This window comes from Phyllostomus discolor, chromosome 13, assembly GCF_004126475.2.
Source record: "Phyllostomus discolor isolate MPI-MPIP mPhyDis1 chromosome 13, mPhyDis1.pri.v3, whole genome shotgun sequence".
NCBI lineage: Eukaryota > Metazoa > Chordata > Mammalia > Chiroptera > Phyllostomidae > Phyllostomus > Phyllostomus discolor.
This window is the reverse complement of record NC_040915.2, coordinates 43,792,982-43,805,891: the sequence shown is the minus strand read 5'-3', so window position 1 is coordinate 43,805,891 and position 12,910 is coordinate 43,792,982. Positions and strand designations below refer to the sequence as shown.

General features: G+C 59.2%; 1 protein-coding gene across 1 annotated transcript in view; it reads right to left on the bottom strand.

The window, feature by feature from the left end:
* Nucleotides 1-2,521: 2,521 nt before the first annotated feature.
* The window catches only part of MPHOSPH9 (M-phase phosphoprotein 9), a 38,718-nt gene continuing 28,329 nt past the window's right edge, over nucleotides 2,522-12,910 (bottom strand). Inside the window, exons 16-24 of the mRNA XM_036014942.1 lie at nucleotides 12,733-12,834; nucleotides 11,172-11,306; nucleotides 10,135-10,310; nucleotides 9,183-9,329; nucleotides 8,252-8,372; nucleotides 7,133-7,236; nucleotides 6,229-6,452; nucleotides 5,868-5,936; nucleotides 2,522-3,057 (exon numbers count right to left, since the gene is read on the bottom strand). Of these exons, the coding sequence (XP_035870835.1) occupies nucleotides 2,956-3,057; nucleotides 5,868-5,936; nucleotides 6,229-6,452; nucleotides 7,133-7,236; nucleotides 8,252-8,372; nucleotides 9,183-9,329; nucleotides 10,135-10,310; nucleotides 11,172-11,306; nucleotides 12,733-12,834 (1,180 nt within the window). The 3' untranslated portion in view covers nucleotides 2,522-2,955. The remainder of the gene's footprint in view (nucleotides 3,058-5,867; nucleotides 5,937-6,228; nucleotides 6,453-7,132; nucleotides 7,237-8,251; nucleotides 8,373-9,182; nucleotides 9,330-10,134; nucleotides 10,311-11,171; nucleotides 11,307-12,732; nucleotides 12,835-12,910) is intronic.

Genomic DNA, 12,910 nt, shown 5'->3' with positions numbered 1-12,910 from the left:
CTCGTGCGGGAGAGGGGGGTCCGTGAAAACAACATAGACACACAGGCCCGAAGCAAGAGCTTAGTGTCACGGGTCCTGAGAATACAGGCGTCGTGTGGCCTGCCACCGGACTGCCACGCAAGTCCTGGGAGGGCAGGAAGTTACTGTCTGACGCCTGTGCGAGTCACCGGTTCTGCGGGACCCTGTGGGTCTCCCAGCCCCGCACCGTCGCGCCCTCGGGAAGGTGTGACGCCGCCGACCCCTGCAGAGCTCCGGGTGTGCCTGCCCGCTCTTTAAAGCCTCCTGGACTCGCAGCACACGCTGCGCATTATTACCACTCGGTGAGCACTGCTTTGGAAAGCAAAGGAAACGCCCAGTTTCACTGCGTGTATGTGAGTGCAGAGTTCAGAGCTCAAGCGGCATTCTGCAAAGCACCTGGCGTTTCCAAGTTGAGAAGGGGGACATGTTTTGGCTGGTTTTACCAAACCCTAAAAACGAATCCTAACTGTGTCCATCCGATGACCCTGGGGGGGGGACTTCGCTCATGCAGCTCACAGCCGTCGCCGCGAGCACACGGCCGAGTCGCAGCTGAACACTCGAAGGATGAGGACCTCCTTCCCATCGGCAGTTCCTTCCTTCAGGTGCATGCCCTGCACTCGTGCCTAACAGGCCTGAAATCGCCAAAGATCAGAGAGCCTTCTTGGACCTTACACTTCAACGGGTTATCACATTTTTATTGGTCATTTAAAAAAAAACACACACACACAACGGACACGGAAAGGCAGCTTATTTAAGCTCAAAGGAAGCTCGCTTTTTTGGCAAAGAGGTGGACGGGACATTGCGGACCACCGACCGCAAATGTCCACCGGTCCAAAGTAGTGTTGAAGTCAACTGCTTAGGAGACAGCCTCCTTTTCTGTTTTAGAAGGTGCCCCCGAGTCACTGCCCACGCCGATGTAGTTCAGGGTGAGGCTGAGGTGTGCTAGTCACCGAAGAGTGGAGCACCAGGCACTTCACGTGTAAGTCCTCCTGAGTGGAAGCTTCCTGCCGTCACTCCCCGCTGTGAGGGGAGCAGCTGTGGGCCGGGGGGACCCAGGCTGGCCAGCCTCCCCCTGTCCCCTGCTGCCCAGCCCTGCGAGGCAGGGGCGCCTTTATTTTAAGCTGTAACTTGGGGCCCCTGAAGGCCGCGGGCTTGCAAGGGGACAGGGGACAAGCAGGAGTGAGGACAGTTGACTACGCACTCTAGAAAAGGCACTGCACTCAGGGCTTCTCTTCAAACTGCAGCTCAGCCCCCCGCCTGCGACAAAAATAGTTTGCCTCCCGGGGTCAGTAGCTGCGTTTAAGGTCACCGCCTTGCCTGCTTCGGGTAGAATGGCTCTTTGAAGTCAGGTGTTGGTCAAGTTCAACGTCACCAAAGGGGAAGATGGCGGGTTTCCCTTGGTTTCCCTCTTCACCAAGAAAAAAAAGTTAAATTTCTTTTTCTAAAGAAAGGGACCGATACTTTCAGTCTATCACATACTTCAGCAATCAAAGCAAATGTTTTCTAAGAGAGGCACAGAGGACGCTTTGGTGGGGCTTAATACTGTTCTTGGACTAGTAAGCTGAACAGACTCAGAAGATCGCTCCCCGACAAGTTAGAGCTGAAATCTCTCCGGAACGGCCGTTTCTCTCTCCTTAAGAGCGGAGTAGGCCCCGCAGGAACGGGAAGGAGCCCGGGAGCAGCCTGACAGCTCCCGGGCTGCCTGTGACGTCACGCAGAGCGATGCAGGCCAGGGTCACGGGGAGAGGCGACCCCTGGCCAGGGCTCCGGACAGGCTGTGCTGGAGGCCCCCCCCCCCCCCCCCCGCAACGCGGAGACCAGGAACACGCCCACGGCAAAGGCCCCGGGCTCTGCGGACGAGCAGCCCCGAGGAGCCGCCGCCCCGGCCCGGGTGCAGACACAACCTGGAGCCCCTGCTCCGCGGCACCGCACCCGCAGCGGCGGGGGAGGGGCGCTGACGTGCTGCGCCCCAGTCCCTCCCGCAGGCGCACGCGTCTTCACCCCGCGTCCTCGCAGCACCCACTGGGGGGCTCTCCTTTTTGGCAGGGGCGGGCGGTGGAAAGCGGTCAGATGTCTGCGTGAGGACCCCGCACACTGAGGGGACCCGGCTCCACTCACAGCCTCTGGGGGGGGGGGGGGGGCAGCCGTGTCATGGAAGCTCCCCCTGCCCCCGGTGAGCCAGCGCGGGGCCCAGTCCGTCCGGGGCACGGGCGGGCAGAAGGCTGCGGCCCCCCCGCCTCGCTTTCCCTGAAGAGTACTGGATGTGACAAAACGAGGAGGTCACATCTCGTTTTTCTTCCTTACAAATAATACAGTTTAAGGGAAACAAAATGAGTTAGTTCCTCATGCAGTTTTCAAAGCTTTCCAGCGTTCCATTATTTCCAAAATTGCCATCATTGTTAATCTAACGTTCACTCCACGACAAATGTTTCACACGGGAATTGCATTATCATTTTTAAAAACCTCAGAACAACTAGAATCCAGGGTACGCTGTAATTTTTTTCTCATTCAGCATGTACTAGTCTACCATTACAGAAGCTGTTCTGAAGCATTTATTTTTTTAAAAAGAATCATATTCACAATGCGGAACAGAGTTACAAAATTGGTGTGCAAAGTGGATTGTAGAAGGGTGACTCCATTTGTTTACAAACAAGCTGCCTCCCCGATCACATTGCCTTATTCTTGATATAAACTGGAGACGTATACTATTTAAAAATAACACTTTTTAAATAGTAAAATATTCGAGAGGTTCCTGAGCATAACAAAAGTATCTTGGAAACGTGTGGCCGTGTGCAGTACAAAACAGCAGTGTAAAGAAGAGCATGATTGTACAACTACGGCTTGAAGGCCTACGGACAGTGCAAAAGAGCCTGCCTTCTCCTAGTGCATGATTGTGTGTTAGTGCAAACAGAGCATCTCGGGGTTCGAGGCGCCGTCTCAGAGGTTGGCGGAGGTGCGCAGCACGTGGAACTTCTTCAGCGTCATGCGGACGGACCCCAGTTCTCGGTTAACCCTCTCCAGGCGGTCCTCCAGGGCCTCCTAGGCACAAACAGCGGGAACAGCGCGTTAGCACTCTGCGTCGCCCTGCGTCACCCGTGCCACACTCACCGCCACGCCGCCTCCCTTCCAGCAGAGGAGCAATGTAAACGTGAAAATCGACGGTGTGTATTTTACACACACCACCTGCATACTATTTCCTTCAAGCTGCACAATGTGAATCAGCTCTTCAAGTTCACTCCGGAGGACTCGGGCACTCAGAGAGTCCTCGGTACGCCGAGAATGCGGGATTCTGTCGGCGACACGGCCGACCGCGAGAGCCCTGCCCGTGCGGAGCTGGGACAGCGCGGGGCAGCCCTCGCCGAACCAGCAGGCACGTCCGGCCCGTGCCGGCCCCGTGCACACGCACACACGCGCACACACACACGCACACGCCAGAGGGCTTGCTTCTGACAAAAACGTCTAAGTCAAAAAGGAGAACAACATCCGGAGGAGACTTTTCCCAGGAACGGATCTCCCAACGAATCAACGTAACAAGTGTGGTTTTTACACAAACACAGTACCCGGGACACACACAAGGGGCCACCCCAGAACCCCAGAACTGTCCCTGGAGGGCGGGCCCCGTGCGGCCCAGGCTCCCCGCCGGGTGAGCGTCCCAGGAGCCCGTCCGTCCGCATCCGTGCGCCACTGAGGCGGCGTCCCGAGAGGCTGTGTCATCCCGAGAGGCTGCGTTCGGCCTCAGGGAGTGTTTTGAAGACGCTTTCAGCCCGTTTCTCCATCCGAGGTGGGTGGCTCACAAGCGCACCTGAGTGCTCAGCAACCTCAACTGAAAACGCACGACCCCCACGGCCCGCCCTCCCCGTTCGCCCCAGCGAGGCCCCTGGGTGAGAGCCCTCGGAGGGACACGAGGTGCCGACGCGGAAGCGGCGACACAACACGCGGCAGAAGCGCCGAAAGGCGTCACGTGCACGGGCGCGCGTGGTGCTCCGAGCGAGCGGCGGCAGGTGTCCTGACGGGGCGCCGCGGCCGATGGAGAGCGCTCCGAGGGGCTGAAACGCACACCCGGAAGAGTGCACACTTTTTACAAATAAATCCCAGGGGTTTGGGGTCCCCTCGTGTATTTATCATTTTAGATCCTTTATTCAGTATGAGCTCCATGGTAGCCTCAAATGAAACCCAAGTGCTTCCCTTTAATCATTCACATATAAAAGGGCTACGTGTTCCCTGGAGTATCCAGCGGACAGGTGATCAAAGAGAAGCAACTGCTGTTCTTCTCTCCTTCCTCCTGCAGATATGCCTACCGTCTTTAAGAGGAAAAATCAAAACAGAATCTAACTCTGCTTCAAAACAGTTTCCGACTGAACTCTGGTCATGAAATATTTGCCCTGGCTAGTGCGGCTCAGCGGGCTGGGCACCGTCCTGCGGACAGAGAGCTCGCCGGTTCGATCCCTGACCCCTGGTGAGGGCACAGGCCTGGGTCGCGGGCCGGGCGCCTGGTTGGAGGCACGTGAGAGGCAACCCTCTGGTGCTCCTCTCCCTCTCTCTCTCCCTCCCTTCCCCCTCGCTCTTAAAATACATAAATAAAATCTTAAGAAAAAAAAAAAATATCTTTCTACAGCATTGTTTTAAATTAAGAGCAACATTCCATCGGAGGCGCCATTTCCAACCAAGAACCTTCCAGTAGGAGTTCCGCGGGCCTCTAATTCTGTGTGTCATAAGTGAGGCTGCAGGAACACTCCGGGGAGCACTTCCCTGCAGAGATCCGCACGGCTCCGAGGACCTGCTGCGCCGCCCCCCCCCCCCCACGCCAGAGCCTCGGGGGCGGGCGCGGCCACCTGTGGGCGTGGGGACGTGCTTTCCCCATGCAGGTGCTGTCGTTACAAGAACACCTGCCAGTGTTGATGCTTTTGTTTCGATGCACATTGTTTTTGCATTCACTGCTGAGGCTGTACATTTTCATCTTTTTTTGCCCGGCTAAACTGCTTCACTCGTGACTGTCGGACAAGCGCCTCGCCCCTCGCCGCAGCCGGCGCTCCTCCCCCGGGGCCGAGCGAGCTCCGACAGACACGCGTGGACGAGATCGGGCGCCCCGGAGTCTCGTTTTAGGAGTTTGTGGCCGCCCTATAAACATGCATTAAACAAATGTTTCAGACAGATTTAGAATCAGAGCATCAACAACTTCTTCCTTCTGCTTTCCCAGTAAACTATTTGAAGAGTTTCACATGTAGAGACCTACGGATTATGGAATAAAAACTTTCAGGAAAGCAACACAGTGAAAGGTCTCACAGGCAGGGAAACAGAGAAGTCAGGACTGCAGGCCCTAGGAAGACACCTCTCCTGTTTTGTGTCTTTCCTTCCTTCTGATGTCACAGATCATTCTGGAAACAAGCTTTGCCTGAAGCTCAGGCACTGGGAAGCCAGGACACGCAGTTACGTCAGAGACACACGGTCGCCGTTATGTTTAAAATGTCACAAGAAGAACAGAATTAAGACGCGCCACGGCTCCCCGCACGTGGCTCCTCTCTGGAGAGCGGCTGAAAGGGCCCACACGGGCCCCTCTGCGTCCTCTCCCGCGCGGTCGCACTCGCAGCCTCTCTCCCTGCAGCCCCGCCATCTGCTCCCAGTTCCTTCCTCAGAAGCCCGGCGGCACAAACACCTCTTTCTAAAATTAAAGGTACGATCAGGTTTTATTCCTGGAAGCGAGCACGCAGTTATGGCACACGCCAGGATCAGCACACACTTCCTCCAGGGACGGACAGTTCTGCCTGCCTGCCTGCCTGCTGCAGCGCACCTTCGGGGCGACGGGGCGCCTAGGCCTCCGGAGGAGGGAGGTGCAAGCTGAGACACTTCACCTGGTTCAGCCTCGTCTGCAAGGTGACCCGTCCTCCCGCGGAAGGCATGCGACTCAGGGCCGCCTCGATCTGTCGACACAAAGAAAGTTCCAATGAAGAGGGCGGAACCCCGCTGGCAGGGAGTTGCGGGACCAGAACAGACGCGAAGCCCCAGCCCCCATCCTCCCGTCGGCCTCAGCTCCGCAGGAACCTCCTCCTCGGGCACAGCCAGCGAGGGCAGCGAGGGCTCGCACGCGGCGGCCCGGGTGTGAGGCTCCCGGCGGCTCCCGGGGTGGGTGTGACTCGCTCCCTCCCTTCTGCCTGCTCCTTGGGCACAAGCATGAAGCTCAGAAAAGAAGTTTAAATTTTTTTTTGTTTTTACCTGGTCTTTTTCTTTTGTAAGTTCATCAAAAAACCGTTCTGTTTCAGCCAGGGTCCTGATTTTTGCAGTGTACTCAAAGTCCGGGGCGCGGCCCGCACAGCTGCCGGGCTCGCCCTTCCTGCAGGCGGCCCTCCCCGAGGCGGCCTGCGAGCCGCCGGGCCCCGGCTCCGGGGAACAGTTAAGGTTGGCGAGGATGTCAGCGGCTTTTTCGGGATGTTTTTTTTCTATCGGAGAGAAAAGAAATTTCTTTGATTTCTTATCAGGTTTCCTAATAGCTCGTACACATACTAAACAAGTCACCCGGCTTCCCTCTCTGGACACAGCCGCCGCAGGGCCAGCCACGCCATGGAGACACAGACTCAGTCTACTCGCCCGGGGCCCTGCCCCCAGAGCGCTAACGCTGCGCCCCGTCCAGTGGCCTCCCCTGAATGGGTCTCCGTAGGCTTCCTGTGAGCTCCAGTGCACTTGCCATAAACAAGGCAAAAAACAGTCTGAAAACTACGCAGCACATTCACACCGACACGGAAGGGTTCACATTTCAGGGGCCTGCCCACGTGATTCCACACACATCATCTTACAATTTCATTCCCAACTGAAAGAAAAAAGGAGATCGCCCAGAGCCCAAGTGTAAAAATCAAGAGCACGAAGTAAAGAGGAAAAGTGAGCAGCACGGCCCGGTCGTGAAACGTGAAGTTTACGTCCCCTGCCCACAGGCCCCGCCCTCTCCCAGAGGGTCACCTCGGGGACCCGGAGGGAGCACCGGGGGAGCGTGCTGATCTCCAGAGGCCCCTGGGGGCCACAGCACTCACGGACAGGGTGTTATGACACCCAGAACCTCGGGAAGAGAGCGGAAACTCACGGGGAGAAGGGCCAACCCGACCCGCCGCTGCCGAGGGCACGCTACCTTGCACGTCATCTAGAGGGAGAAACTGGAGCTGTTTTCTCGGGCCGCTGCGCTGCGGTGCGGGCTCAGGAACAGTATCTAAATCATCCAAAAGCACATCAAATCTATTGAATGAAGCAAGTTACTCGTGAGAAAAACTGATCACTGATCTTTCCTGTCGCCACTAGAAAGATGAGCTGGCATCCGGGCAACTCACACATGGACACAGCTTTTTAGAAAGAAAGCCGGTCACATAATTTTCTAAAAACTGAAATTTAGTCTGTTTTCTTTTCTTCTGAGTTTATTTTTAGAGATAAAGGGAGGGAGGGAGGAAGAAAGGGAGAGAAACATCGATGTAAGACAGAAACGTTGATCGGTCGCCTGCCGCACAGCCCTAACCAGAGGGGGGCTTGTGCCCTGACCGGGAATTGAACCTACAACCTTTCGGTTTGCAGTCCAGCGCCCAACCCACTGAGCCACCCTGGCCAGGGCTGGTGTGTGTTTTCTAATGTAAAAGAATAGCTCCGCACTGGAGACATTCAGCATTCACCCACGTGGCATCTCGTTTAACCTGCACAACCACCGTAAGAAATCAGCAGGGTGGGGGTTCTCGTCCCGCCCGTTCTACAGGAGAGGAAACCGAGGCCCGCTGAGCTGGAGTCACCTCCTCAGACCCGTGCAGCTGGGCCGGCAGGAGGCAGCCGTCGCCCCCGAGCCCCCGGGGCACACGCTGCGTGCGGACCCCGAGTCAGGGAGGACCCGCGTCTCGGGAGCCTCGGCGCGCCCGCCGGGCAGCACGGGCCACGCCAGGCCAGCCCCCGTCTGGCCACGGGAAGAACGGCTCCGAGACGTCCTGCACCAGGAACCTCTCGGGGAAACCAAGACTGACCGTTCCGCGTCCAAAAGCTGGGAGGGACGGTTCTGAGACGGCATTTACAGTTAGGGGTGGCCAGTTTGCACAGTCACAAACTGTTTTCAAGTATTACAGTATTTTTAATTTTTAGTATGACGTTCGTTGGTATGATGTAAATCCAGAGAGTTCCCATGAACTGAAAAACCAATGACAGCTGGAGGCACAAGTTGACCTTTTTCTCTAACCAGTAACACGCATCTTTTGTCCCACAGTCTCGGGGGACTCACCGGGTCGGGCTGCTCTCGGCCTTGCTGAGGAGGTGGCTGAACCCCGGGGACAGGTTCTCCTTGGGGGACCGCTTGGGGCTGTAGGCCACCGCCACCGGGGCCAGCATGATCTCTCGTTTGGCTGCGGGGAGACAGAGGACAGGCTCCTTGCCTCCTGTGCGACGCGCCTGTGACGGCGGCAGAGCACACCCTTTCTCTTTCAGGACTTTTGTTCTAGCTTTCAGAGAGACAGAATTTCATTTAAAACTTTTTGAGAGACGAGAACAAAAAATAAAAATAACTCCTAGCCCTCGCATCGGGCGGGCACCACCGCCAGCAGCAACCTCAGCGCCCGGACTCAAAACCGGTTTTGCAGGGTTTCAGAAGTCAACCGGAAATAAGACGGGACGCCAGAGCCCCGGCGACCTTCCCCGGGGCGGTCATGCGGGCGTCCCTCGGCTGCGAGGGAACGGAAAACCGAGGACCTCGAAGTCCAGGGTTTAAACCCGACAACCACCCCTGCTGTCGGCTGAAGAAAAGGGGACGACCGACCGCTGAGCAGCGGCAGGCGCACCCGAGAGGACGCGCGTGCCTCTGCCGGGAAAACCTGCCGCACCAGCGCTCGTGGGACCGCGTTCCCGGCCGCTGCGCGTCTCGGCGCGGCCCCCCCTCCGGGAAGAGGAGGGCGGACGCCGGACGGCGGTGCGCCGCGCCAGACCCTGCAGTGGCGGCCGCCGCAGAGGTGTGCGGGGCACCCGCGGCCTCCCTCGACAGACCGGCCGCGCTCCCGGTCACGGGCGTCCGCTCAGCCAGACGCCGCCTGTCTTGAGTAAGGTGGCACGGGGGGACCCTGCGCCCAGAGTGCGCTCCAGGGCACGCGGGAGGGCGCCGAGGGCGGGGAGTGCCCGTGTGCGTGCACGCACGCGTGTGGGGCCGCGCGGCCCCGACTTACTGGGAGCGCTGGACTTCCGAGTGGAGGGCGGCAGCGACGACGACCTCTGGGCGGCGGGGGCGGCTCGCCGCGGCCTCTGCGGGGCACACTTCTCGGGGGACCGGCTGGCGCCGGCAGACGCCTCCGTCTGCTGCGGGTTCACTGGTTCTGTGCGACAAGCGCAAAAGAACGAGAGTCAAAGCAGGCAGAGCCGCGTGGGTCGTCTGCCTTTGCGCACAGAGGGCCGCGCCAGCCAGGGCCCCCACCACGCAGGTCGTGCTGACGTGTGCAGGGGCGCCCGGCGCGGGCGAGGAACGCCCGAGGAGGGAGAACGGGGGGTTACAACGCACCCGTTCCGGTTCCCCATCTCCACGGCACTCGGGGCGACGCCGAAAGAGTTTGCTTTCAGGGAGCGGGTCGCTGACTGATTTACTAGGAGACGGGGCTCGGGATGCCGCGGCGAAGAGGCCCCGACACGGTTCGCAGGCCGGGCCGCGTGGGCGGGGGGGAAGCGCGAGGAGCGGCGGGAGGCCCCGACCCCTGAGGCGGCGGCAGGTCCGAGGTGCTCCTGGCCGGCCACCGGAGGCCCGGGGGCCAGAAGAGGGGACGGCGGGAGTGTCCCCTCCCACCTTGTGGAGCCAGGTGTCTGTCACAGCTTTTTGAGGTGAAACAAGTGGATGTAGAAAGTTTACAAACAGCCTTAAGAATGCTGTGGAAATCCTTAACGACCAGAATTAACACATAATCTGCTTCTATAAAAGGTACATGCTGCGCCCTGACCGGTATGACTGAGTCCTAGGGCAGGGCGCTGGAGCGCCTGTGAGGCGGGGCTGGAGCAGCAGCGGACTACACTGACCCTTCTGCCTCCTTGCGGGGGGCTCCCCTCTAGAGCAGGGACCGCCCCGGGGGAAAGGGGACGCGCCACACGCCTGTGACCCCCGGGTCTGCACCAAGCAAGGGACAAAACACCTACTGTGGGGCATGTCCTCTCTCTCTGTCTGTGTGCCCCAATTCTTAAATATTTTTTCTTCACTGAGTTCTCTCAAAGCTCTCATGATTGGTGTGTCTGAAGTCTCTCTCTGCTTCTTTACAAATAAGTTTGCCGACGAACTCTCAGGTGAAGGGCCCTTCTCCGGAGGCGAGGGGCACCTGCAACGACAGTTGAGAGACTCGGGCGCTGCAGAGGGAACCCCTGTGCCCCTCGCCCGGCGACGCCCCAGCCCTCGGCGTGGCGTGTTTCCAGGCGGGGCCCTTGAGGCAGGGCCCTCGAGGCAGGGCCCTCGGGAGCTGACTAAGTTAGATGGCGTCAGGAGGGCGGAGCCCCAGGAAGGGGCCAGCGCCCCAGTGAAAAGGAAGAAGCCAGATGTCTCTCTCTCTCTCCGTCCCCCCTCCCCCGCCTCCCTCTCTGCAACAAGGGAAGGCCAAGTGAGGACACGACCAGGCAGAGCCCCTCACCGAGAGCCCACCCGTGCTGCACCCCGACCTCGGGACCCCCTGCCCCAGCACCGGAGGAGACAGACGTCGGTGGCTGGAGCGCCCGGTCTGCAGTGACCTGCCACAGCGGCCCGAGCGCCGACACGCGTGTGCTCGGACTGTCAGGTGAAGGAGAGTGACCGTGCACTCCACAGTGAAGACGTGTCTCACAGCGCGAACCGAACGGAGCCTGTGTGCGCCGGCCCGGTCCTCCGTCCCTCCCCTCCCCAGCGCATAAGGAACACTCCATTACCCCGGCACCCTGGCGCACACGGGCGAGGCTGCTCACGGGGGCCTGGGCTATCAGGGTGCAAGGACAGGTATCAGCCCGTGGGGGACGCAGTGCGTGTCGGGGCACCCACAGGGCAGCTCCGCACGGCTGCGGAGGCGCACTGCCCGCAAATGAAAACCGGGCCCTTAAACCAAAGACACTAGGGCACCAGCAGGCGGCTCTCTGTGTCTTCCTGAGCGCCCAGTGGCGGCCAGGACCTCCAGCAAAGGCAGCCGCCCCGACAGGACCTTCAACAGCGACCTCACCCCAGAGCGCAGGTGTCCTCCCGCTGGCTGGCCGCCGTCCTGTCCGGGACGTCCAGGGGCTGGCCTGTGAAGATGGAGTACTCCGCCCCTGGAATCAGCCACTTGCGCCTGCTGACGTCCGAGGTGGCCAGTGTGCTGCAAAGACGGGGGTTTGTGGGCGTTACGAGGTCTGTGCTGCCATTGGAAGGGCACAGACCAGAAATGACCGGTTCTGGGAGAGGACTCGCGTGAACTCTGCTCTGCACTGCGCTGGCGCTGCAGCTTCTGTCCCCCGTGGCCAGTCCTAGCCCTCGGCCTCCATCTGGGCCCACGCCCCGCCTGGCGGGGATCGACCGGCACCCTTTCCACCCCACCCACCAGAGAGCGGCAAACACTCTGCAGAGAGAGGACGCCAGGAGCTGGGGATGCAGCCGAGGGCCTGGCCCCGAGCTCCCCGTGCAGCCCCCTGACCACCGCTGACTTCCACTCGGAGCTCACGTGGTTCGAAAATGCCAGGCAGAAACGAAGGACCTCTCCGAAACCTTTCCAACCCTGCCACCCAACCCATCGCCCCGTCCTGGGGGTCCCGCCCCCAGAGTCCCTCACAAATGCTTCTCTTCTGTCCAGTTCCACAGTCCCCGGCCACCGCCTGCCCGGTCTCTCTGCTTGTACTCGCGGCAGGTGCGTTACACCGAGAAATCAGATGGCACAGCTTCACCTCACCAAGCCCCCCAAGGCTTCCAGTGGACTCAGAGTGAACGCCGAAGCCCTGACCGTGGCTCAGACACAGCCATGTGGGGGGCCTGCGCTCTGTCTAGGGTGACAGCACCAGCTGGGAACGCTCGGGCCACGCCAGCCTCCCCACACGGTCCTCCTGTCGCATGGCGAGCTCTTTCCCTGCCCCGGGACTAAGCAGGGCCAGCCTCTCTGCGCCCAGCTGCCCTCCGCCCTGCCCGCCTCCCGCTCTGCGGCCGGGCCCTCCACGGAAAGGCCCGCCCCGACAGCGGCCTCAGCCTTCCCGTTTGTTCTTGCAATGCTCCAGTTCAGCGACTGACATGATTTTTTCTTTAAGTAACTCGCTATGTTGCCCTGGCTGCTATGGCTCAGTGGATTGAGCACCGGACTACAAACCAGAGGGTCGCCCGTAAGATTCCCAGGCAGGGCACTTGCCTGGGTTGCAGGCCAGGTCCCTTGGTGGGGCGATGTGAGAGACAACCAATGGATGTTCTGGGCTAAAAGACCTGTTAACAGTGTTTCAGCCCAATGTCCTTGTTTTTACACACAATAAAACTGAGCTCCAAAACAAAGCAAGTGATTTGCCCACAGCCATGTAGCAGGGCAGAGTCAGAAAACAAACACACCCTGATCCCCTTACTCCGGATCTGATCCTGCCAGCTCCTCCTTTCAGCAAAGGCCTCTGCTTAAGAGCTTTCATGGTATCTAATAATTAGATGTTTTTACACGTCTAAACTCTACCGCGACACTAAACCCTGACTGACGTGTGACTGAGGCAGAACAGCTTCCGAGTTCGAGAGCAGGGCGCGTCTATTTCCGGCCTCAGAGATCACACGGCACCACTTACTTGGCACGGGAGGGCCTCGTGGGAGTCCTAGGGTGATGGCGAAGACTCAGCATGTTTTCATGCTCCACCTGCTTGACCTGAGCTTCGAGTTTTGAAATCGTTCTAATGCAAAGCAGTAAGGTACACTTTAGTGCGTTTCAACACATTTAAAATGTAGCTCAGCTACACATGACTTGCT